Source organism: Lissotriton helveticus, chromosome 1_2 (genome assembly GCF_964261635.1).
Source record: "Lissotriton helveticus chromosome 1_2, aLisHel1.1, whole genome shotgun sequence".
Lineage (NCBI taxonomy): Eukaryota > Metazoa > Chordata > Amphibia > Caudata > Salamandridae > Lissotriton > Lissotriton helveticus.
In genome coordinates this window covers 354,048,780-354,074,025 of record NC_136058.1, presented here as the reverse complement: position 1 = coordinate 354,074,025, position 25,246 = coordinate 354,048,780, and the positions used below count along the sequence as shown (strand labels likewise).

The 25,246-nt window shown below is 46.7% G+C and overlaps 1 protein-coding gene across 1 annotated transcript in view; it reads left to right on the top strand.

Moving 5' to 3' along the window:
• The first annotated feature begins 3,786 nt into the window (after positions 1–3,786).
• LOC144803733 (uncharacterized) overlaps positions 3,787–25,246 on the top strand; it is a 350,480-nt gene continuing 329,020 nt past the window's right edge. Inside the window, exons 1-2 of the mRNA XM_078671875.1 lie at positions 3,787–3,811; positions 15,695–15,765. Coding sequence (XP_078528001.1) covers positions 3,789–3,811; positions 15,695–15,765 — 94 coding nt within the window. The 5' untranslated portion in view covers positions 3,787–3,788. The remainder of the gene's footprint in view (positions 3,812–15,694; positions 15,766–25,246) is intronic.

Here is a 25,246-nt window from a genome sequence, read left to right as displayed (position 1 = left end):
CACACCAGCAGCCCCCCAAAAACGACAAAAAACAATAAAATAAGCACAATCCCAGCCCATCCATGGCCTCAATTATGTTTAAATTCAAGAAGACACCCCACAGAAAGACTAGGCCCATGCAACACTCACCACCCCTGGGCAAAGGGCCACACCAGCAGGCCCAAAAAAACGACAAAAAACAATAAAATCTGCACAATCCCAGCCCATCCATGGCCTCAATGGTGTTTAAATTCAACAAAACAGTTGTATCATGCACCCATAACCAACCCTGGTCCTACTGGATACTGTGGCTACCCACAATATAATTTATTTAATTTTCTGAAAAAGTTCCAAAATTGTACTTGCAGCAACTGTAATGCCCCAAACAAACTTACTTGTGAAAGTTGATTTCTAATCCAAAAGTGATCCAAAGACAGTCAAAAAGGCCTCAAATCCAAATATCCAGCAGCACCCACAAAAAGTAATCCTTCCAGCTCCAGATCCAAATGAAAGTGACCAGGAGATGGACAAAGCACTGGGAGGAGCCTGCTGGACAGGAACAGGAAGTTGGAGACTGTGGGGCACTTCCTTCCTCCCCGCCCCCCCAAAATGGACTCCTTGCAAAAAAAAAGGCCATGCAAATGTCAACCTGAGGAGTGATTCTGATAAAAATCATAATTTTCTGAAGGTTTATCCTGTTTGCTGGTGATTTTCTTGTGCGAAATTGCAAAATCTCTATTTCGCAAGTGCGAGATTGTTCCTTTCCGCCGCAACTACATGTTCGCAATTGCGAACTCTCGCGAGGTGTGCTGTGCAAGGTGGCAAGCCGCGAGTACGTATTCGCGGGCGACAAACTCCCGCGGGAACACGCAGCAAGATCTAAAATGGCGCGTCACTCGCAAAGAAAAACAACTCGGCAAACGCTAAAATGACGGAAAGTGAACGCCGTGCACCACGCCGCGCGCCGCAACCAAGCAAAAAATCCGCCGCGAGCGGATTCACGGATTTTCGACAAATTCGCGAGCGTTCGCGGATTGCGGATTTGCCGAAAATCCGAAAAATCCGCGAGCGGAGCGGATTTTACGCCCATGCTTAGTGTCTTCCTTTTGAAGTACTAATGAACAAATTGCCAAAAGCGAAATAGCTTTTATTTTATCCTAGTTACTGCATTACAGGACTGTATGACCCGGTGTGCGATCTGTGTGATGTGCATGTGGAATGTCCTGGAGACGACATTCCCAGAGGATGACTGCACTCTAATATAAAGCAGACTACATTACCTTTGCTCTGATATGTACATTTCTAGGGCATCTTTGTGTTCTACACTTAAGTGTACAACAGCATTTTATCACATTTCTACATTGTAAATGGTTTGTGTATGTAATTGTTTGTGGAATGCAGACATGACAACATGACAGTGTCTACCCGGCCAGGATGCTGGTCGGCCTCCCTAAATTTGTTTCTGCTCGCAGCACTATCCACGACCTTCACTGGCTCCCAGTAGGCCAAAGAATTAAGTTTAAGGCTTTGTGTCTTACTTTCAAAATTCTCAACTTGGCCTCTCCTCCTATTCTCACCCAGACCATTCTCCACTATGTCCCTTCCCTTCAAGAGCCCTCCGGTCTGCAGGGTCAAATCTGGCCATTATTCCTCGCTTTAAAAAGTCCAGAATGGGTGGCCGTTCCTTCTCGGTGATGGCGGCTGCATTATGGAACTCTCTACCTGCCTCACTTCGCTCCATCCCTGATCTGTTTCAGTTCAGGAAACAATTAAAAACTCATTTATTCTCCTCTGTTTAGCTTCAGTGTTACCTGGTCCTTTCTGTTGTGTTGTGTGTTCCATCTCCAAAAGCGCTGGGACGCCTCTTGGCTGCGGCATCTGTGCGCTATACAAAATAAAATAACATAACATAACATAACATACCCTGTGACATTAGTGTGCATATATCGGGTTGAATGTCCCAGACCATGTTCAGTAATGTTCTTCGGGATGTGTTGCCGGCATTGACCCGTTACATGGACCACTATAACAATTTTCCGAGAACTGGAGAATCGGCCACCATCAAAAGTGATTATTATGCCTGTGGACAATTACCCCATTTAATCAATTGATAGCACTCATGTAGCTGTGATACCACCACAGGCCAATGAACAGGTATACTGCATTAGGAAACACTTCCATTCCATCAATGTCCAGGTGGTGTGTTTGCCTGACGTGCATTTTACATGCCTGTGGCAGAGTTCCAATGTCTGCACTAGTGTCAGCCATCTTGCCAGTACATTTCTACTCCCTGTCAGGAAAGCATAGTTCCAGGTAGGCTCGTTAAGTTGGGTGGGACGAGTATGTTTAGTACAGAGACTGATGGGAGTTGTATTTCTGGAAACTACTCCTTCTGCCACCCAGCCCAACCAGTTCACCTGTGCCTATGAGTACCCTCCATTGAGAGGAAGTATACTTAACAAGTGCACAGCTGGTATAGGAGGGCCACTATCAGTCTGTTGTGTAGCCAGTTGTTCCTTGCAGACATCATACCACCTCTTATTGATATCATCATTGTGTGCAGGATGGGTACAACAGTGTTCACCTTGCTGACTATCCTTTCCCACATCTTATTTTCCTGGCTGATGGTGGTTTGTTGGACTAGGGTCCCAAATAAATGTCTCTCTACACTAGCTAGATCATCAACAAGCACTCTCCCCTCCTCATTAGTAAAACATGGCTGCTTCTTCTTTGACATAGTGAGCGTGATAGTGATTGTGAGTGTGAATGTGAATTAGAAGGTGTGTCTAAGAAAGGAATCTGAAACGTAAAAGTGATATGTGGATGATTACCCCATGCAGTGTGAGAGTGAGTGCAGGGATGACAGCAATGACTGTAGAAAGTTCTCCCTAGTTTTTTCAGCAGTATAGTGTAGGCAACGGATCATGGTCTTATGCATGTTCCTAATCAGAATCCCAATAGGACAGCCTTTCCGACCTACGTGGTGGGTTCGGACTTGCTGCCACATGATGCAGTCGGCTCAGAATCGTCTCTGACCCACACGGTTGGTGTTTTCCCTGATATACATCATAATACAGCGGTCAGAGACATCGCGGACTATTTGGGCAGAATGTATCCGCAACAGACAACTGTTTTTCCATCTGACATCGTAATAAGGCCCTTAGTGTTTATCTAGCCTACCCTGAGTAAGATTGTGGTTACTGTTTGAATAGATGGCGTACCTCTGCCATCCAGAAACCCAATTTCTTAAAACCTGCATTTGCAGAAAAGCTAAGAGCAATGGACAGATGTGTGCTATTGGAGGAACTCATCCATAAAGCCAGCAGTTGCCCCCTTAAACATAAAAGGATTTGGGAGAAGCTGTGGAATTATTATGACATATCTCGGTGGTGATTTTCACTCTGCTCTTTATAAGGTGTAAATTCTATTGTTCTATGCACTCCAATTAGCATTTATTTTATGATGTATGTTCACATAAACAACAAATACTGGTTCATAAAAATTCATTCATCATCTGTCCATAGCCTCATAACTTCCTGTATTGTGTGCAGGCCTCTCTTCTCATTTGTCATAATTCCTTTGCCCTTCCCTCCGGGATAGCCTCCAATCTTATCCCCTTTTTGTTAAGCTGCCCCCACTTTCTCCTCTTCCTCCTCTGCTCTCTCCAGTGCATCTCTTTATAGCTGCCCATGGTCTTCCCTCTACTGGGTTCTCTCTCAGTAATATTTAGTGTTAGCCACTTCCACTCTTTTCTCTCCCATCTACTGAAGATAACAGGCATTATTTTTTCTCTCCTCTCCAGGCTCCCCATGGTGCAGCCCGACTTAACCAGGTACGTTAATCTATATGGATTTGTATTTATTAAAAACAGGAGGCACACTTTTCCGAGGCAGGCATAGTTAATGATTGATGTACATTAGGATTATCTGATTATAAATTTATAAATAGTCACAAAAGGAAATATATTACAACTGTGGAAAGAACAGACATATATATGGAACAAAAACAGTGTTACTGCAAATAATGCTAAATTCACTTTGATTACACACTTCTTTTATAGTATGTGTCTGATTATAAGTCTGGTGGTCCATGGACCACCAGACTCATGGTGACACATCTGAGGGGGTCTTCCGGCTGCCCTATTACAACCAGGGCGGTTGGACCACCATTGTACCGCCACAACCACCAGGTACCAGAGATCCCTGATCCCTGGTGGTAGGGTGGTGATCTGACAGCCGCAAAAAGCTTGGTGGTGTCCTAGGCACCACCTAGCATATTACGACTTTCCTCACCACAGACGTATCAAGGGAGTTTTTCCTCCATGAAACTGCTGGTGGAGACGAAAGAAAAGGGTCCCTACCTGGCCCCCTCTTGACTCTGTGCACGGGGTGCATGCAGGGGGGCACGTGTTGTACCCCCCTATAGTTTTGCACCCCCAGTTCCTGCACAGGAAGGAATGCTGGACATTGTGCATTCCTTCCAGTGCAGGAACGTGAACTTCACCATAAACCTTTAAACTGCATCACAGCGGGACCGCCACGCACCCGCCCTCCAGACCACAAAAATGCTTGTAATATGGCTGGCAGGCAGCAGTGAGTTTCGGCAGTGCAGGAGCGTGGTGGTGGCATGCACAAAGCAGCAAGCAGAAGATAGGACATGTGAAGTTATTTGAACTACTACATTGTAGCCAAGGAGCAGGTGCCTAGCTCTTATCATGGAAATAATAGAAGAAGACTTTATACAGTCTAGTACAGTAGAAAGCTCACTTCTTTAAGCTAATAGTTCTTGCTTCTCTATGCCAACTTCAAAGTGCAGCTACCCTTACTTGAACAGTTAGGCCTATTAGTACTGTGTACATCAGAAAACAAGAAGGCAGTAGAGTTAAAATATGTCTTAACATGCGATAACGGAAAGGCTTTGGTAATACTTTAAAGAGGTATACATATGATCTATCTAGTCTAATCATTTCAGATTGAAGATCAGCATCATGACAGATTTCATTTTCTTTATTATAGCATGTGCTTATTTAGCAATTGGATATCCAATACCAACCAGATGGTATTATTATTCATGTCAAATAATCTTTCATTCACATGCAATTCAGTAGCACTTCTCTTTACATGACCTATTTGTACATGCAGAGTCAAGTGTTAGGTATACAAGTAGAAAATCGTGACCCAACTATGAGACACACTTCTCCTTAGCAACGAGGACAAACTCCAGGGCCAAATCAAACTTTAATTTGTTTGCCTCTAATTTTGCTTGAATAAATCAATGCATCTTTGTCTCAAGGACATTATCCTAGCCACCATGAACTGGGCCAGACAGCACCGACCCTAAAGAAACACAATGCTGATCCAGGTGTTATGGAACATGTTAGACCTATCACCAACCTGATTCGGGTCTCTTGGACAATTTGAGACCTATCACTCAATCAATCAATCAATCAATCAATCAATCAATCAATCAATCAATCAGAGTACTTCTAGAGCACGCTACTTAACAGTGAGGGTCGCAAGGCGCTGAGGGGAGGGGTGGGTGCTGCTACTGATCGAAGAGCCAGGTCTTGAGGAGTCTTCTGATTGCGAGTAGGTCTTGAGTCTGCCATATGTGGGTAGGGAGGGTGTTCCCTGGTCTTGGCGGCGAGGTAGGGAAGGATCTGACGCCAGAGGTCATTTGTTGGATGTGGGGGACAGCTGCAAGGGCAAGGCTGGCGGAGCGGAGCTGGCGGGTGGGGGTGTAGAAGCTGAGTCTGCTGTTAGGCGGGCCCGACGTTGTGTAGTGCTTTGTGTGTGTGGGTGAGGAGCTTGAAGGTGATCCTCTTGTCGACGGGGAGCCAGTGTAGGTCTCTCAGGTGGGGTGTGATGTGGCTGCGGCAGGGGACGTTGACGATCAGTCGGGTGGAGGCGTTTTGGATGCGTTGTAGTCGTCATAGGTGTTTGGCTGGGATTCCTGCGTAGAGTGCATTGCTGTGGTCCAGTCTGCTGCTGACAAGGGCCTGTGTCACCGTTCTTCTTGTTTCGGTCGGGATCCACTTGTAGATTCTGCGGGGGAGACGGGGTTGACCTGCTTAGCCATGGAGAGGGAGGAGTCGAAGATGAATCCTAGGTTGCATGCATGGTCGGTGAGTGTTGGTGCTGTTCCCAGTGTGGTCGGCCACCAGGAGTCGCCCCAGGCTGAGGGGGTGGGTCCGAGTATGAGTACCTCCATCTTGTCCCGAGTTCAGCTTCAGACAGTTGCTCCTCATCCAGTCGGTGATGGCCTTCATTCCCTCGTATAGGTTGGTTTTGGCGGTGTGTGGATCCTTGGTGAGGGAGAGAATGAGCTGGTGTTGTCGGCATAGGAGATGATGTTGAGGTCATGATGGCGGGCCACTTGTGCGAGGGGGGCCATGTAGATGTTGAACAGCGTCAGGCTGAGGGATAAGCCCTGCGGGACGCCGCGGATGATGTTGATGGCTTCGAATCGGAAGGGTGGGAGACGGACGCTCTGGGTTCTGCCAGAGAGGAAGGACGCGGTCCAGTCAAGGGCCCTCTCTTGAATTCCGGCTTCTAGGAGGCGTGTCTTTAGAGTGCGATGGCAGACCGCGTCGAAGGCGGCTGACAGGTCCAGGAGGATGAGGGCTAATGTTTCGCCGTTGTCTAGTTGGCGCCTGATGTCATCTGTGGCGGCGATGAGGGCTGTCTCTGTGCTGTGGTTTCGTCTGAATCCGGACTGGGACGGGTCCAAGATGTTGTTGTCTTCCTGTTGACGATTTTCTCGATGACCTTTGCGGGGAACAGGCGAAGGGAGATGGGCTGGAAGTTCTTGAGGTTCTTGGGGTCCCCCTTGGGCTTCTTGAGGAGGGGTTTGATTTCGGCGTGCTTCCAGCTTTCCAGGAATGTCGCTGTTTCGGAGGAGATGTTGATGACCATCCGTGGTTGGGGTGCGATGGCTGCATCTGCTTTGTTGACTACATGGTGTGGGCACGGGTCTGACGGAGATCCTGAGTGGATGGTGTTCATTATCTTGCGTGTATCGTCGTGGTTGACGTTGGACCAGGAGGTCAGGTGGATTGCACGGGTGGTGTTCACAGGGGGGGTTGGAGTCTGGCACAGACGGGCAGCTGTGGTGTTGAGGCAGTCGTGGATGTCAGTGATCTTGCAGTGGAAGAAGATGGCTAGTGAGTCACACAGTTCTTGTGAGGGCGGGATGTCGTTGGCGTTGGAAAGTTTCTTTACGATGCTGAAGAGCTCTTTGCTGTCGTGTGCATTGTTGTCCAAACGGTCTGTGAAGGAGGATCTCTGTGTTCCTCTGAGGGTGGTGTTGGGGTCAGTGTGGATCCGGAAGTGCATGTGTTCGGTGATGGTATCGTTTGCGTAAGTGACAACCTTGAGGGTGGACTTGTGGACGATGGCTATTCCTCCTCCGGTCCCGTTAGCGTAATCCCTATGGGTGATCTTGTAGCCTCCCGGGATGACTATGGCGATGTCGGCCGCCGAGGAGTCTTTCCACCAGGTCTCGATCAGGAAGGCCACATGTGGGGCGGGGGTGTCGAGCAGATCCCAGAGCTTGACAGCATGTTTGTGTGCCGGGCGGGAGTTGAGGAGTATGCAGCGGAGGTGGTTGAGTCGAGTCCTTGTAGGTTTTGGGGTTCTGTCTCAGGTGAAGCTGCAGGTGCGGCAGGAGAAGGGTCCGTGGGTCTGTTTCAGGGTAGCCTGGAGGCAGGTGTGGTTTTTGCTGGCGTTGAGTGTGTGGAGGCTGCTGGCATCATAGTGGAGTCTGGTGTCATGGCCTTCGCGTGGTCCAGGGGTTCTAGCACTGGGCACAGTCCAGGCGCGGATAGGCGCGGACAGGCGCAGACGGGCTTGCCTTAGGCTCACCTTCGGCGAGCCGGAGCACACCTTCTGCGTGCGTCCTCTGCGCAGCCGCGCAGCTGCCGCCATCTTATGGGGAGCTGGGAGTGAGGAGCAGCTGGGAGGCGGGAGGCAGGGGCTAGCAAATGGGCGCAGGGCCAGGGCCGTAGGGGCAGCAGCGGCTGGAAAAGAGAGCAGTGGGCACTGGAGGGGGCGAGGAAAACAGCGTCCAGGCATAGGCAGGAAAACCAATCAAAGAGTGCAGGGCACAAGCGGTGGTGGAGCTGCAGCGGGGGGGCGCGACCTACCTAGCAAGGTCAAGGGTCGCTCTACTCACCACGCAGCTGCCGCCATCTTAAGGGGAGCTGGGAGGGAGGAGCAGCTGGGAGGCGGGAGGCAGGGGCTAGCGAATGGGAGCCAGGGGTGGGGCCGCAGGGGCAGCAGCGGCGGGAAAAGAGAGCAGTGGGCATGGGGGTTGAGGAAAACAGCACCCAGGTATAGGCAGGAAAACCAACCAAGGGTGCAGACCACAAGCGGTGGTGGAGCTGCAGCGGGGGGGAGTCACCTACCTGGCAAGGTCAAGGGTCGCTCTCCTCACCGCGCAGCTGCCCCCATCTTAAAGGGAGCTGGGAGGGAGGAGGCAGGGGCTAGCAAATGGGTGCGGGGTGGGGCTGCAGGGGCAGCAGCTGCAGGAAAAGAGAGCTGTGGGAATGGGGGCGAGGAAAACAGCACCCAGGGACAGGCAGGAAAACAAACCAAGGGTGCAGAGCACAAGCGGTGGTGGAGCAGCAGCGGGGGGGGGGGTGCGACCTACATGGCAAAGGTCAAGGGTCGCTCCCATTGCTGGGTAAGGCAATGGAGAAAATGTGGCACTACAGCAAAACATGTGCAAAAAAAAAGATCCCTCTTAGTTTCATCACAATCATGCTTTAGAGAAGAACATGGAACTGAAATAGTCATGCTGAAGGTACTGGATGACATTCTTTACATTCTTTGACATTCCTAGATGAAGATGAATCTCCTGGCATTACTGAACGTGTTGGCTTAAAATGGACTTCAAAGATGCAGTAGTCAACATATTCATTTTTTTCCTGATAGGCAGAACACAATTAATTAACCAGAAAACCAATCATCCTCCCCTAAGCAGGAAGCTTGTACGGGAATGGACTTTGCTAGAAAAAAAACCAACAGCATTAAGACCCACGAAAACACAGGTGACACATAATTATAGCTAAAAATGTCATTGATTAATGATCTTCTCACATTCCAGATCATTCTAAGATCACATCACTGGATGGAAACACACTGCCCCTAATCATACAACCACATTCTCACAATTAGGAGATTTGTTATCCAGAACATAGACTGATCTAGAATCTTATCCCCAAGAGTCAAAAGACCCCCAATCTCTGCCCCTCCACCTACTTCCCTCTCTATTTTCTTTAGTGTACTCTTGTTTACAGAGTTGCGGAGATGGGGTATGGGGGTGATGCCTGTGTTTATTTTACTATGGATGTTATATCTCTTCTATGTAAGTGAGTCTTGGCAATTGTTATGACAGCATGCATTGCATTTATTAACTTGTCTTAAGGTGAGAGGAATAAGTGGTAGATCTATGTTACATTCATAATTATAATAAAATGATTTGAACCAAATAAAACCCTGAAAAACAGAATTTCTACTTATCTCCTGGAAGCGAACAACATCAACCCAACATTAATTACGCAACTAACAAATCTCACACATTTCATCTCCCAACACGACTGCCAAAGGCTCAAGATACACTATTGACTTTTCTCTAACTATGAGTCATCATGGATACAATTAGGCGCACTGTGCAAACTTATATCTCCACCAATTAAAGAAAATAAAGCATGTAATGCACCATAACTGACTGAGAATCACACCTCTTGCTCTGGTTATATCCAGAATTGATTCTGGCAAGGCTGGTCTTCCAGTGTCCTTGAAAAGCTGTTGCATACATCATACCATGACTCATCAATGATAAAAGAAACACAGCAACATCTCTCCAGTACTAAGTGATCCCCACCGGTTCCCTGTAGAGTCCAAGATAAAGTTAAAAACATGGTGCCTCACGTTGCTGCCTGTTTCAGGAGGCATAAGACAATCCAGAAGCAAAAGCTCTCTGTGTCTGGAAATACCAAAATGCAGTTTTTATTTACCCTCAAAACAGTATTTCTCAGGCTCAACTCCATTCTCCTAGAACTCTGCACCCATGCACCTCTGATTAGCACCTAACACCCGATCCCTCAAAAGAGGTCTTAAAAATTCCCTCATCAACCCTGCCATCAGATCATAGGTAGTGATTGGGTGCAATCTAGGATTCCACTCTCAGGCCACTTTTCCTGTCACTGTATCATGGCCTTGGGACAATAATCCTGAAGGTTTAGTTATGAAGTTTCTAGTTGTTAGCCCAATTCCATCCCTCAATGTCCAGCCTTCCCTTTCTTTCCCCACTCCCTCCACTCGCCCCCCCCTGTTGTTCTGAGGGATATTTATGGTGGACTCAGGCCATTTTTGTAAGTAAAGAGCATGAATACCTGATGGGGACCTGGCACTATATAGAACTGCCAAATACATTCATTATAGAAGTGTATTAGGAGTCCAGCTGCATGGTGGAGGAGGCTTTTACATTTTCTTCTAAGGCATAGGCATCGGTTCTGGTTTCAGACATGGCCTGTCAAATTATATGCATAGGGACACGAGTGGCGAAGAAACAGTTAGTCTCAGATCATCCCGAACTGGATTGCCAGCTGGATGCTGCAGAGTAGGGTCAGATACCAAACAGAAAACTAGATGACCTATGCAAAGACAAAGAGCCTCTCTGTCTACCAAGACAATGCAAATTTCAACGTCTTGAAAAATTATTCCATCCTTTGTTCCAGGGTTTTTAGTTGCAGATCATGGTCTACTGTGTAGAAGCGTGCGGACAAGTCAAATAGCACCAGGAGACAGGCTTCTTCTTCACCTGGAATGACATTTAGTGCAGTGTCACATGTACTTTTGTCCACATAGAAAGCTCTAATCTGTCTCTCACAAAATATAATCCTAGTTGAATAGCCAAGTGGAAGAGAATACAATATCTGGTAAGGGCAACAAGCTCAGCAACCTGGGCAGATCTCAGATTGAGTAAACTGTGGCTTTCAATAACTTGATGCACCCACATAGAAGACTAATCCACAAAGTGCCATGGGAGCACCTGTGAATTCTGTGCAAGGTCTATGTTTCATGTTCAGTTACCAAAAGACAATCATGGTGTCTATTTCCCACCGGTGCTACGAGAGGCAAACAGCATTCGGATTTCAAAACATATATATAAACCTTGGCACTCTAGTCAATTTAATGTTGATTCATAAATATTTCTCCATGCAAGTCAATTTGAAACACCAGCAAACAAAAAGTTTTTTTACTTGCTGTTCAATTTAATATACATATGGACAATATAGTTTTAGCCATATATTTAAAAGCAGTAACATTGTATTCCAAGGATGGAAAGCTTGATACAATGATCCTCCTTTCAGGCGCTGGACCAGCAGCTGACACGTGTTTCGTTTCATAGAAACTTTCTCAAAGCTTCAATAAATAGTAGAATAGTTCCAAAAGTATTATATGGATATTCAGGTCTTGTAGTTGGGAATCATCAGCCCCTTTACATAATAGTATTCTTATTCGGATCGAAAATTGCGCCCCATATTTTCAAATACATCCAATAAAAAGTTATAGATTAATGGGCGATGAGTGTAGGGCTATGATATGCCCCTGTTAGTAAGCCTTCCTCCATGTAACGAGGCTGAATACGTCAAACAAAAGCTTGTTACATGGAGGAAGGCTTACTAACAGGGGCATATCATAGCACTACATTCATTATATCAAGCTTTCCATCCTTGGAATACAACGTTACTACTTCTAAATATATGGCTAAAACTATATGTTCCATATGTATATTAAATTGAACAGCAAGTAAAAAACGTTTTGTTTGCGGGTGTTTCAAATTGACGTTTATGGAGAAATATTTATGAATCAACATTAAATTGACTAGAGTGCAGAGGTTTTTATATATGTTTTGATATTACCACCGGGTTCATTTGGGCCACAGTGGGCTGACACCTTAAGTAGTCGGTGTAGATGTTTAACCTTGAGGAGCACCAATATTGAGATGTTTATGTATAATGCACAAAGAGAGGGATGTGCTACCAATAAGACCACCACTAACATTTGTAAATATTGTTAAGCATTAGGAATCCGTATCAGGACAACCTGGCAGCTAAAATCAATATGGAGCTCACAAAAATATTTTCAGAGGCTTCTACCAGACGGCTGCATCAGCAACAGAGGCATGGACACAGTCCTGCTTCCGCAGGATCTAAAGTAAAGGAATGGTATTCCTTTTGATTTTTCTGATAACCATGATCCTTCACCAGTATTCCAAGGGCAGATCCCTTTCATTCATGTCAATACAAAGTAAAACAGCTGTGTGTATTCAGGGAACACCGAAGCGGGTGCTGCAGCGAAAGGTTGTTTTATTTGAACAAATGCACGATAAGCTTTTTTAAGACTCTCTAACAGGTTCAGGGGTTCTTTTTAACATAATTCGGCAATTCTTTTACTACTGTGATGTACCCAAGGTTCCACTATCTAAGTTGCCTAGCAATTCCGAAGAAAGATGATATCTGGAAGGCTGTTACCAGTCATGGTAAAGTACAGCTGGCTTCAATCTACTCTGTCAGTAGATGGCACTTTCCTACAGAGATCTCATGACCAATATATCGTACAAGGAGAAGGCAAAATTATATTTTTGCTTTGAAGCCTTGTGCTCTTCATTAGCTAATTCAGGAAAAAGATAAACAAAGTCGCTCTTGCATTGTCTAAAGTAGCAGATACCAGGAGGATATTATCAACATGTTGAACCATAGTGGAGTAGAGATAGCCTGATAGTCTTTGCTACTGCAAAAAGAGCAGTCTCCGTACTGTGGGGAGGTCTGAAGCAGGATTGAGGGGCATCCAACAAACTGTAAGTCTTGAAATAAGAGGAGAGTTGTTTGTTGACGTAGGTGTCCAGAACTTTAATCAACATAAGGAAAAGGGATATGGGGCGAAAGTTAGATGGGTCGTTCGAGTCTGCATTCATTTTATTCGAGATTAGAATAACACGAACTGCTTTCCATAGTTGTGGAATAGAGGCTAGAGTCAAAGACTGGTGGCAAAAGATTTTAATTAAAATATAACAATAACAAAAAAGTGCAAATACATTTTCTGAAATATCATGAACCCAAAAACTTTTAGGAAAATAGGGCTTGGCACAAATGCATGCATGCCTTTGGTAGGACCAGGAGCTATGGAAACAGGATTCAAAATGTATTGTGATTTGAAATGTTTACTGTGTCTATGGATAAGCCCGAGAGAAGTATGGGAGGAAATTCAGAGGTTTTTAGAGCTAATCAACTTGTGACACTATTAATGAGATAGATAGTGGGTTTTATATTCATGAAATAGCCAGCATAAGGACCTTACTAATCTACAAGAATTAAAGTGTACATGGTACAATCAGCATTCCTCAGACTGTACTTTATTAATGGTACAGATTCTGTGTGACGAAAAACACAACGTGGAGGAGGGTCTAGAGGGGAAAATAATTTAAAGACCTAAGTGCACCCTATCCCCTAATCTTACTCACAACAAACTCAAAAGGGGGTGCTACCGGTCTGGATAAGCTAGAAAGTGTCTGCTTTCTCATGAGGAGTGTGTGTACAGACTGAAGAGTGAGAGGTAAGAAAACCCATTGGCGGAACCTCATCATCTGGGGTTTGAAAGTACGAACTGGTATCCACTAAGGCACTCACTCTTAGTATCGTGAGTGAACCTTAGAATCAGATCCGCCAGTGATGAGAAGCCAGAGAGCAGTTGTAGTAAGAGCTGTGGGAAGAAAAGTTGCAGTGTGCAAAAAATATGTGCTGGTAAAGTAAGTGGTGTATTAAAATTGACTAGCATGGTGCCTAAGAATGAATTTTATTATGGCGGTCACCATGATGACAAGGTTAAAAACAGAGTGTAGATAGTGTTTCAACAAATACTACTATCCTGATGGTAAAGTTAACTGGTCAACATGTTTCAGCCTCAAAAGGCTTTCTTCAGGACCTATGATAACAACACTACTGCAACTGTGACCAAAGTGTAATGAGGACTACATACCATGCATGAATGACCTACCATCTGGCAATGTGTTGATTGGTAGGCTCGAAAGTCATGGTTGTAAAAACTCCTCGCCCAAAATTTACTTGGGAGTGGCCTCACCTCGCCTGGCACTCGCTCAGGTAATGAGGCCCCGCTCTGTCCGTCAGTACCTCAAGCCCCTACTGAGCTGAGGGGAAGACCTGGGAATATTCAGGGGAGTTGGCTGAAATGGGCACATTTTAAACACCATTAGGTATCTGGTCCAGTGTCCAAGCTGCCCACAAATAAAACATGAGCCTGCTGGTCTGGGGCTTCTCCAGTGCCTTTCCCATCTTCCCTCACAACTCATCCTCCTCTCACCCCTTGTTGAGGGCATCTTGGCCCCTTCCATTTACATTCTGTTGCTTATTTCCTAATTTAAAACTTGGATTCTGCAGGTTCCCTTTAAGTTCCTGAATGCCACTTAATGCTTTCATGTGGGTGAAAGTGTGGATGGATGACAGAGTAAGAGGATGTGTTGGTGAAAGATTAGGCGGATGAGAGGATGGGTAGGAGAAAGAATGCTAGAGTAAATGGCAATCTGAGAGGATGGATGGATGGATGTGTAAGTAAAAGCAAGGCAGAGTAAATGGAAATCTGAGAAAATGTATGGGTGGATGCTTGGATGGAAGAAACAAGGGAGCTTTTCTAGGGAGGATCTGGCTCACTTGCTCCTTTTGCTTGGCGCCATCGGAACTTGGGTTCACAGTGGGGGTATTTTAATTTTTGGGCTATTCCCTTGGCTTACACCCGATGACCCCCACTATCAACAACCGGGAAACATCCTTTACAACGCAACTTTTACCACGCAGTGCCTTTACGACGCAACTTTTACAACGCAAACCATTACAACGCCTTGCACTGGGGGGCGCTCTAGGATAGGGAATACGTTTAATTTACTATCCAACACCATCCCTAGTGTCCACGGGGACTGGAGTTGGAAAAGTAAATTAAACTATTCACTATCCAGCACCCCAAAGCGCTATGCGTTGTAAAGGTTTGCGTTGTAAAAACCGCGTTGTAAAGGCATGCGTGGTAAAAGCATGCGTGGTAAAAGCATGCGTTGTAATGTCATACATCCTCAACAACCAGACTATTACGGGGAGCAGTGTATGGGTAGATGAAACAAGCAAAAGAAGAATGCAACACAGGAAAAGAAAGTGAAACAGCTTGATTGGTGGTTTGTTTTTTAAAGTAAAAAGTATTTATTTTCCTTTTTTTTGCTTCAAAAGAAGCATAGCTTCACAGGGTAAGCACAAAGAGACTATGTATCAATCAAATAGTCCCATATATTGTCACAAATAAAGATCTCCTCAGAGTCCTTTTGCTTGTAACCTTTGGCGGTATATTACTTCCTGCTAGCTACTAATGAAATTGCTCTGCCATTAGTCACAAAGATTCTTGATTCACTCTGTCACCCCAGAAAAACATATACATTTCCAAATATTGATGAACATGTATATGGCAAGTATTCTGGAGAGCTGAACTACCTATATACATTTGATAATATGTCATATTTTACTGTCCACCAGTACCTCTGGTATTTCAAATTATGCTTGCTGGGAAAACCGTAAAGGTATTTCTACCCTATACCTGCAGTCTGATTCGTCTAATATTGTATAACCTTAGTTTGTTTTTCAATTATCCAGGAATATCTCTCATCCTCAAGCATATAACCCCGGTGAGAGTCAAGGAGAAGCTAAAAGCATTGAACAGAAAGGTAATACAACACCACCATGATGCCTAAACCCAGTTATACATGTATGCAACCCTGTCTTACCCCAGACTTTGTGACTACTTGCAGAACAATGTAGTCCAGTCCTGGAACCAAACCAACCCAGGGCTAACAAGTGTTTTTCTAATGTAAATCGAACGAATTCCCACATGACTGAAGGGAAGCGATCATGTTATGTCGGTAACACATTGTTAGATGCTGATTTTCCATAATGAGATTCAGTCTCCAGTTTACAGGTCTGGTTTTAATGTGTAAATACAATCATGCACAAATGCAAACATTATTTTTGTCATCTTTCGGAACAATATGCTTTTTTCCTGGGCCTCCAATGTCTGTGCCGTATTTTATATTGTTGAGACTTGCAGTGATGCTTGGCACCAGCATCACAAGCTTAGGGAGCAAAAAAGCCGCTTACAACAATGCCCAGACATTCTAAGCACAGAAAGAGACAGATTGCATAGAAACATAAACCAAATAGTATGGGTGCATGATGCATGTCTATTAATGCTTGTTGTAAAGTGTTGGGGGTCTGCAGATTTTTAGACAGTACAGGGTGTGTTATGATCAATATGTTGAAAGTAATGAGGAAGTGGTCTGACCAATACAATTTTAGATTGTTAAATACGAATATGCTGAGTTATTGAAAATCAAGTTCATAACGGATCAATTATTGTGGCTAGGGAGGTTGCAATCTTGTAGTAGGTTGTTGACAACAAGGAATGGAGGAGGAATTTGTGACAACATACCATTCTTGGTTTGGTGCAGCATCTGCACAAACACACTTAAGGGTGCAAAATTGCCATTTGTGTAAAGTAAGCAGGACAGTAATAACACATTTAAAGCAAAATTACATTTGGCTGCAGAATCACATTAATTCGCAAATTTGCCCTCAATGAATACTTTAAGGAGCACTAATCTCATTTAGCAGAAATAAATATTTGGATGCTGTAAGAAATTGCCCATTCTGCGTGGTCACCCTCTACTTTTAGTTGGATTTTATTGCTGTTGTATGCACTCTAAACACTGGTGCACTGCTTTTCAAGTGCCCAGTGTATGTGCACTGACCCTTTCGAACATGTAGTATTAGCATATTTAACTTGGCAATAAATACCTAGTAGTCAGTGCTCTGTGTACCCGGGGCCTGTAAGTTAAATGTCACCAGCGGCTGCCGGCATGGCTTGCTAGTGGGGAGGCGGGCGCAGGGGTGCAACGCACAAGGGATTACGAGGGGGAGTCGCGGGTGGTGTCATGCCGGGGTGGGGGAGGGAGTAGTGTACTCCACCATGGCGACATACATAATCCAACCGCCAAACTCAATATGAGGCCCCCTGTTAGAAAACAGGATACTATACAATCTATTGTATTTTTAGCAGTAATGCCTGTCAACAGTTCTGTTTGAAAAAATATGCTACCGATGCATTGTCTGTTGCCACATATGTAAAGCCCTCTGACGTCAACAATGGCGTGGTGCGCATTATATATAAAACTTTAAGATAATATGGAAACTAAGCAAAACCACATGACCATAGCTGAGCTGTTAGTCTCATTCCGCCAAGACAGTTTTAATATTGCTACCAGGTAAAGCACGGCCGCTCATTCATCCCTGAAATCCACCTCCAAAGCCCGACACCCACCAGGGAGTGACAAGCCAGCGCCCCCACCCACCGCGCTCTAATTAATCCTTCTCCACCTACGTTACTTTTTTCCCTGCCCAGGGGTGGCCGGCACAGCCCATGGGTGGGGGGGGAGCAGACTGCATGAAAAAAATATATAATAAGTATCACTCACCTCTCCGCTGCCAGGTCCTGCTTCTTTTCTCCTGCTCGCCTGTGTCCGACTCCAGGAACATGAACCAGGCAGCCAGACTCCCACCCCTAAGCCAACCACAACGCTGCAATGCATTTTGATTGGTCTGAGCGCAGGGGCTGGAGTGGTGGGCATGTTCTCCCTGTTGGTTGCAATGCAGACTGCATGGAGATAGGGAAAGTGCACATGACTAGTTTGGGTGGCCTGAGAGGGCTGACCAAACAGTCATTGTGCACTCAGGGGTGGGCAAACCACTCCTCACCTGCCGGTCCGGAAGCAGAGCAGAAGCCGGCAATAAAACATAAAATGGTAATAACTAAAAGTTATTACCATTTTATGTTTTTGGTTCTCACACTGCGAGAAAGCAGTGGGGTGATGCTTCTCTGCAATTACGGAGGAGCCGCCCCTGAATGTCACTAGTGTACTGGAATAATTATTGTGCCAACACTAAATTGAAAAGTGAGCATGACTCTAGGCCTGCCACTGTGGCCTAGCTGGGACATTTTCAAATTGTCATTTTGGACTGTCAAAATAACACTTTTGAAAGCCCTAAACGTTTCTTTTTATTATCTATAAGTCACCCCTAAGATAGGCCTCTCATAGGAGAGGATGCATGATATTAAAAAGCTTGGCATGGTATTTTAGGTTTTACCTATCCTGGTAGTGAGAAATATACAACGTCATTTTTCACAGGGGTAACTCTACGTTTGACTAACAATAGGTTATGCTTTAAGCCTCATTTATACTTACTTCAGTTGAGGCACAGCTGGAAAAATTCTGTTGCCTATTAGTTAAATCATATTCACTTCAATGCCAAAAACAGATTTGACATAACGTAAGTATAACGTGACCTTAGAGAGTCCCCTTTTTCCTGTCTAAAGCCTCTTGTTGCCTTTTTGAGTTAATCTGCAGCTGTCACTTAGCAATCTAATTTTTCCCTGCCAGGGGGAGTTCATAGCTCTCAGGAAAAGAGCAAAGGGTCGTAGGTGGGAGAAAGCGTGACCTCCTCCTGACAGGATTGACTTGGGGATGTACCTACCAAATACACAAGCTTCAATGGGACATCCCCTTTCACAGGCTGATGCAACTCACACCTATGACTGCCTTTTCTATTGTCCAGGATGATAGATGGCACTAATCCAAGTTGTGGGAAAACCTGTCCCAGAACTGTTTTGCAGAGGGAATTTCTCTTTTCCCTAAACACACAGAGGGTGATGCTCAGAGTTCTTGGATTGCTGCAAAATTGCAATGTTGGATTGTTTAGATCTGAAAATTATGTTAGTGTGGGTAGTGTTGCCCCTGAGAACCTTTTTCCTATTGGTCAGTGAGCCCCTCCTCCTGAACAATCTAGTGGCAGGCATAACCGCAGCACCCATGAAGTCCTTTTACAGAAAACCTCTGGACCTTTAGAAGACAGAGGAAGGACTGAAGCTGATGTTAAACCTGTGAGGCAAGACCACAATAGCTAGATTTGCACCCACTTGTACCCAGTTCAAAGATATAGACTCCAAGGACCAGTTGGCTGACCTCCTGTTAAGCTACATGGCCACAAAAGCTGCAAGAAGCTTCATTCCTTCATGAGCCCAACTATCCAGTATCAACTAGATTTGCCATGTCCTTGCTGGTGTCTTCTGGGAGTGTGAATCCTACCCTTCAAATGGTTTGCAATGGGTCTAGGACCTTTGACTTGTGTTAGAGTATACTCCTCTGACCCTAAAAACATGCACATTTTGACACTTAGAATCTTCTTTAGAATTTTTCCTTCAAAGAAACATCAGAGACCAGGGTGAACGTCGAAGGTATAGCCTCCATCGAAACGCATCTCGTATGCAACATAGTCACTGAAAAGATCCTTACTTTGAGAAAGGTTTCAAAGTCTGAATGTAGAGGGATTTCATCGAGGTCAACATCAAACAGCATTTGACTGACAAGTAGATAATCTTGGACACAGATTCCAGACTTCGCCCACTTGGAGCTTCACCACCTTCGATGACTATAGTGCCATGTTTCCTGCCAGAGGCAAGGTCCCATCAAGAACCCACATTTCATTCTGCTACTATCTTTGAGCCTTCAAGCCTACACCCCAACTCGCTGACGGCTCATCGATGAGTCATTTTCTCCAAACATTTTTCGATGTCAGACGGTAAACTTTTCAAGGGGATGAACCTCGTCCTTGTTTCCGATGAGCAGTAGATCACGGTCAGCTTTAACCTTTGAATTGGACCAGGCTAGCTTAACCGGATAACCACGATTGACACTTTGGGTTTCATTAGGATGGCAGGCGGACTTAGTCCGCCCGCCATCCCAGTGCAAAACGGGTCCGCCCGCCATAGGTGCGGCGGTCCTGCTGTGACAATTAGTATGCTCCCAACACAGTGCCGGGCGCATCCTGTATTTTTACCATTGTGTGCCGCCCGGTGCAATGGTAAATGTACATTTCAAAGCATAACATGATAGGCACCGCGCGGTGCCTGCCAAGTTGCACTTTGAAATGCGGGGTACCCCCCATGTGCACCCCCAACCCCCGGACTCCCAGGGGGCCCGCAATTGGCCCCAGCAGGGAGTCTCTGCATGCCTTTCTGTGGCGGCATTGAAAAATGCCCATCCTAATATAGCTGGCGGTGTCTGATAGACACCGCCACCATATTATTCCTTTTTTCCGCCCCGGCCGCAAGGCGACCGGGGCGGAAAAGCGGCGGACTGTCTTTCCGTCCGCCAATGTCCCCCCGCCATACTAATATTGCGGGGAATGGAAACGAGTGTGGATGCCGGGCGGATTGCCCTCGCCAGGCTGGCGGGGGCAATCCGCCCGACATCCTAATGGGCCCCTTTGTGTTCATGAGTGCTATTTTAACCAAAACATTTCTAAAAGTCATAGCTCTGGTAACCCTGATTTTTATCATTTTGGTCTCTACTAGCCCAATACATTCTACTCTATTCTTATAAACTAAAATGGGACTTTTATTGTGTTGCATTTTCTACATTTTAACTGTTTTGATACCGGTAAATGCTTTGCACATTTCACCTACATTTAGCCTGTTGGTTCTGTGCTACATCTACCAAGGGTTGAGCTCAGTTTTAAATTATTGAGACTAGACCTAGTAAAGAATAGTGCCATTATTATTTAAAGAGGACTGTCACCCACTTGAACTAACAACTCACATTCTCACAGGTGCAAAATAATATTTAACTTTTCAATCATGCATGGTTGAACATCAACAGGAGCGTGGACACACTTTCAGATGCATTTTACCTTTGGCACTAATACAGTAGAAATGGTGTATTTCATTAAGGTGCAAAACATTTAGCCAAGACAGACAATTCCGTAAGAGGACAGTTTAGGTGCTGCTTACAAATTCTCGACTGCACAATGAAGTGATACAGGATGGTGTTTTTTAGCTCTGTCAAAAGCTACAGCAATCTGTAGTCAGGCCTTTTGATAACCAAACAATCCGCATTATCCTGAAAGCTCCCCAATACATGACTGTCCATTAAATACTGTGCACGTTTTTCTAAATATTTGAAAACTATATTGTTGGACTTGGCCTTTTCCCCCCGAAATTTTTCGCTTTTGCCCCCCTAATTTAGGATGTCTCCCCCATGGTAATAAACCTGTATAGGCCATGTGTGGTAGGAGTTGCCCTGTGTTAAAATTGTAATGCTATGTAATGGTGTGAGCACTTGTAAATTTCCCCCATTTGAGAAATGCACCTGACTAAAATGTACTGTGTTTAAAATGGATGCCATTGCCATGGATTTTGCCACTGGACTGCCATAGGTCAGCGGTCTAGATATTATTACCCAGCTACCCCTAGCTTTTGGAAGGAAAGCCTGGCACCCAGGGTGCTCAACCCCTCCCCTTGAGCCAGTTTAGGCCAGCTTTGCCAACATTCTAGAAGGTTCCGGCACTGCCTGGGAGGAGGGTATAAGTAAGGGGGATGTGCCACCAGAGAGTCAGTCAGAGCTGGGACAAGAAAGGGAGGGGACCTGCTGCGAGGTGCTACTGTGAACTGGGCCCTGCACCCCTAAACCCCCCCCCCTTCTGCTGTCCCCTGGGCCCCTGACAAGGGAGGGCCCCTACCTAGGTCCCTGACACTGTGGGGACCGGGAATTACGCCAGCGCTGCGAGGAAGGAGCGCCCAGGAGGTGAGGAGTGTGCCCCTGAGGTTGGCTGTGGAACTGTTCGCCTCCCTGTGAGGTGTGCTGCCAGGGCTGTGCTGTATCAGCGCTGTTTTGGGGAGGTTGATGCCCCCAAGGAAGGTGTGGCCCCCTGTGGAAGTGCTGGAGAAGAGTTAATTTCTTGCCCCCTCTGTGTGGCCTGAGAAAGGAGCTGAGGTTGTGGGCAGAGGGAGGAGCAGTGCGCTGTGAATAGCGCCATCCTGCTGAGGAGAATCGCGCTGGAGGAGCCTACCCTCATTTTGGCGCGCTGTCCGCCATATAATTGATTAAAAAGGGAGCCTACCCCTTGTGCCGCCGATATCACCGCCGCAGCCCGAGGAGTGTGGGCGCTGCCTTGCGCCGGTGGTATACTTTTGAGCATCACCCCCGCGCCCCGGCGCCGCCTTGAGGGACCCCCTCACTGCTGTGGGCATCGTCGCGGCGGCCCCCGGTGCCAGGAGACGGCTGCCGAAGTGAAGAAAGGGCCGCGCTAGGCCCTGAGGCCGCCGTCACTTGTATCATGTGACGGGGGCCGGCCGCGTCATCGGCCCGCCCCCGCCGCGCACGGATTGGCCTGCGCGGCCTTGAAGGCCGCGCAGGGATTGGCTGTCGGCCGGGAAGGCCGGGAGAAGCGGAGTCGAAGCCCCGAGTCCCCGTGAGGAAGGAGGGGGACCCGGGTGAAGTGACGGTGCGGGGCCCCCGTGACTGAGGGGGAGCCCCGAGTGTGCCAGCGACCGGAGCGGGAGTCCACCCCGCCGGTCTGGGCCCCGAGAAGCGTCGCCGCCGCCTGGGAGAAGTGCCCCGAGTGTTGCGGCTAGAGGCTTGAGGGGAGGGGGGCCTCGAGGCACATTGCCGGTGCCCGCCCCCCTCCTCCTCGCAGCTGAAGAGAGCCCGGTTGGGGCCTGAAGCCTCGCGGAGGCTGCCTTTAAGTCCCGGGCCCCTGTGAGGAAGGAGGGGCCCGGCTGTCGTCCCAAGAGAGGAGGGGGCATCGAGGCACGTGGTCCGGGCCTGCCCCCCTCCTCGGAGAAGAGCCCTGCGTCCTGTGGTGGAGAGCCCCGGGTCCCTCAGAGAGGAGAGGAGCCCGGGGGAGGCCCGAAGCCAGCGGGAGGCGTTTTGCGGGGCCCCCGTAGTGGAGAGGGAGCCCCATTTGTGCAGCAGAGGCCTGAGTGAGGCCTTGCGGGCCCCGAGTGGCCTGCGCAGGATTGAGGAGCGGAGCCCCACAGGGAGCATCAAGTAGCCCGGTGAGTGGGGCCCTATACAGACTGTGTGAAGGGGGTGGAGAGGGCACAGGGTCGGTGTCCGCCCCCCCCCCCCCCCCATGACTTGGGAAATTAGAGACACTGGATGGTAAACTTACCCTGAACTGGACAACAGCCGGAAAAGTGCCAACTGGTGTTGGCTAGAGGTCAATGCTGTGCCCCTGGGTCCCCCAAGGAATTATTAAAGCCCCAAGAGTTAGGGCCAGGAGTTATGCTAATGCTGGGTTGATGTTCAGGCCGATGGTTTTGCACCCAATGTGCTTATGGCCTAGTGTTAATGCCCCTGTTTGTGGTGGGCCTCCCCATACGTTATGCTGCTGAGGCCGACTGCCCCTCTAGGGAAGTGTTAGTCGCCTGAAGAGGTATTTAGGGTTGCCCTAATGAAATGTTTATTCCTGCACAGTGACCAGGTAATAGAAAATGTTTGATTGGTTGTGACCAGTTACTACCGTTACTGATGCCAATGTATGTTGATGCTACAAGCCTGCTAGGTGATCCTACGCTGATTCCAGGCTGTTAGACAACTAAGGTTGTGGGCCCCTGCAGATGTTATTTACCTGCCTAAGTGAGCCTAATGTACGCACTGGTGAGGTGCGCATTGTGTTAGATGCCCAGAGTATTGCTCAGGAAAAATGCGCCAGTGTTGATATGCTTATGGTTAAATGCATAATGTCACAGTGTAATGTGTATGCCTAAGGTTCAGTTGCATACAAGGTGCCTACTACCCTGATGAGATGGTCATCTCCCTGGCCTAAGGTGATGAGACCGATATCTAATGTTGATGTGCCCTTTTACTGCAGGTGTCCTGCCCCTGTGCTGGCCTGACGTGTCATTCCAGGCCCCTGGTTATATCCCATGTTAATGAGCAAGCATTGCTGATTTATTACAGGTCTTCCTGTCTGTTGGGATTTACTGTGATGCAAGAAGTTTTCCTTTACAAGGGTTGGGTTGGAGTTAAACTGCCAAGGATGAGAGCCTGAGTTGGCCCGCCATTGTGACCCCAGGTTTAATGACAAATGTAAACATTCTTCTTTATTTTCAGCCATGGACTTACAGACTCATCCCTTACTTCCCATGTAAATAATCCCCCTTGATACACTTGGCTCTGGTGCCAGTTGGCGCCGTGTTATGATACCACTGTTGATGCATTTTTGCCTTGCAGGTTGGAGATACTAAACTTCTTAATTTTCCAACTCAAACTGGTGTCCCGACTCTTTTGTGGTGTGCCTGGTGTGTCGTCTGTGGGTACTGCGTGAGTGCTTCACATGTCCTCCGTAGTTTGGCCTGCCCGCTCTGCTACATGCTAAGCCCCCTGGAGATTTGGTAACCCCATTTCTTACATATATACAATTCTTTTCTTAGGGAGCTATTTTAGTTTCATTAAAACATTGCATAAACATATAGTTTTCATAGGTTATGATAAATTCTTTTTTTATTTTATTAATGACATTAGGATAACATTGGTAAATAGATTACTGCTTTTCAAAACCTCTTCTTACCCCTTTTCTATGAATATTTTATGTTATGTTATGTTAGCAGGAACTTCTAGAGCGCACGGTCACCAACAGATTTCATGGCGCTAAACTTGAAAAGTGTTGAGGCGCAATGGACTATGCATAGGCTTGCTCAAATAACCTAGTCTTTAACACCTTTCTGTACCCCAACAGGTTGTCACACATCCTAATTGCTAGTGGTAAGGAGTCCCAGAAATTAGGGGCAAGGTAGGAAAACCTACACCCTCCCTGACGTTTGAGTTTAATGGCAGGGGTAGTCAGTAGTTGAAGATGAGCTGACCGTAGGTTGCGAAGTGGAGCATGCTTTACAATCATGCAGCTGATTAATGTGGGGCTCCTACGGTGTAATGCCTTAAAGACTAAGAACCCTGTCTTGAAAGCTGTACGTTGGGCCATAGGCAGGCAATGAAGTTTGGATAGCCAGGTTCTGGCAGAATGCCATTTAGGTTGTTTATGGATTAATCTTAGAGCCTGGTTCTGTACTAATTGTAGGTGTTTGAGTAAGAACAAAGGCAGGCCAAGGTAAATGGGATTTGAGAGGTCGAGACGTGAGAGAACCAGTGCTATCACAACCTGTATGAGGGCTGAGTGGGTAAGTAAATGGGAAATCTTCCTTATTTTACACAAATTGGAGAAAACTAGTGGAGACCACTGCCCCCACTTGTCCTCTGAGCGAGAGCTCTGCATTTATAGTGACCCCCAAGCTTTTCAAGGAGGAGGAGGTAGAAG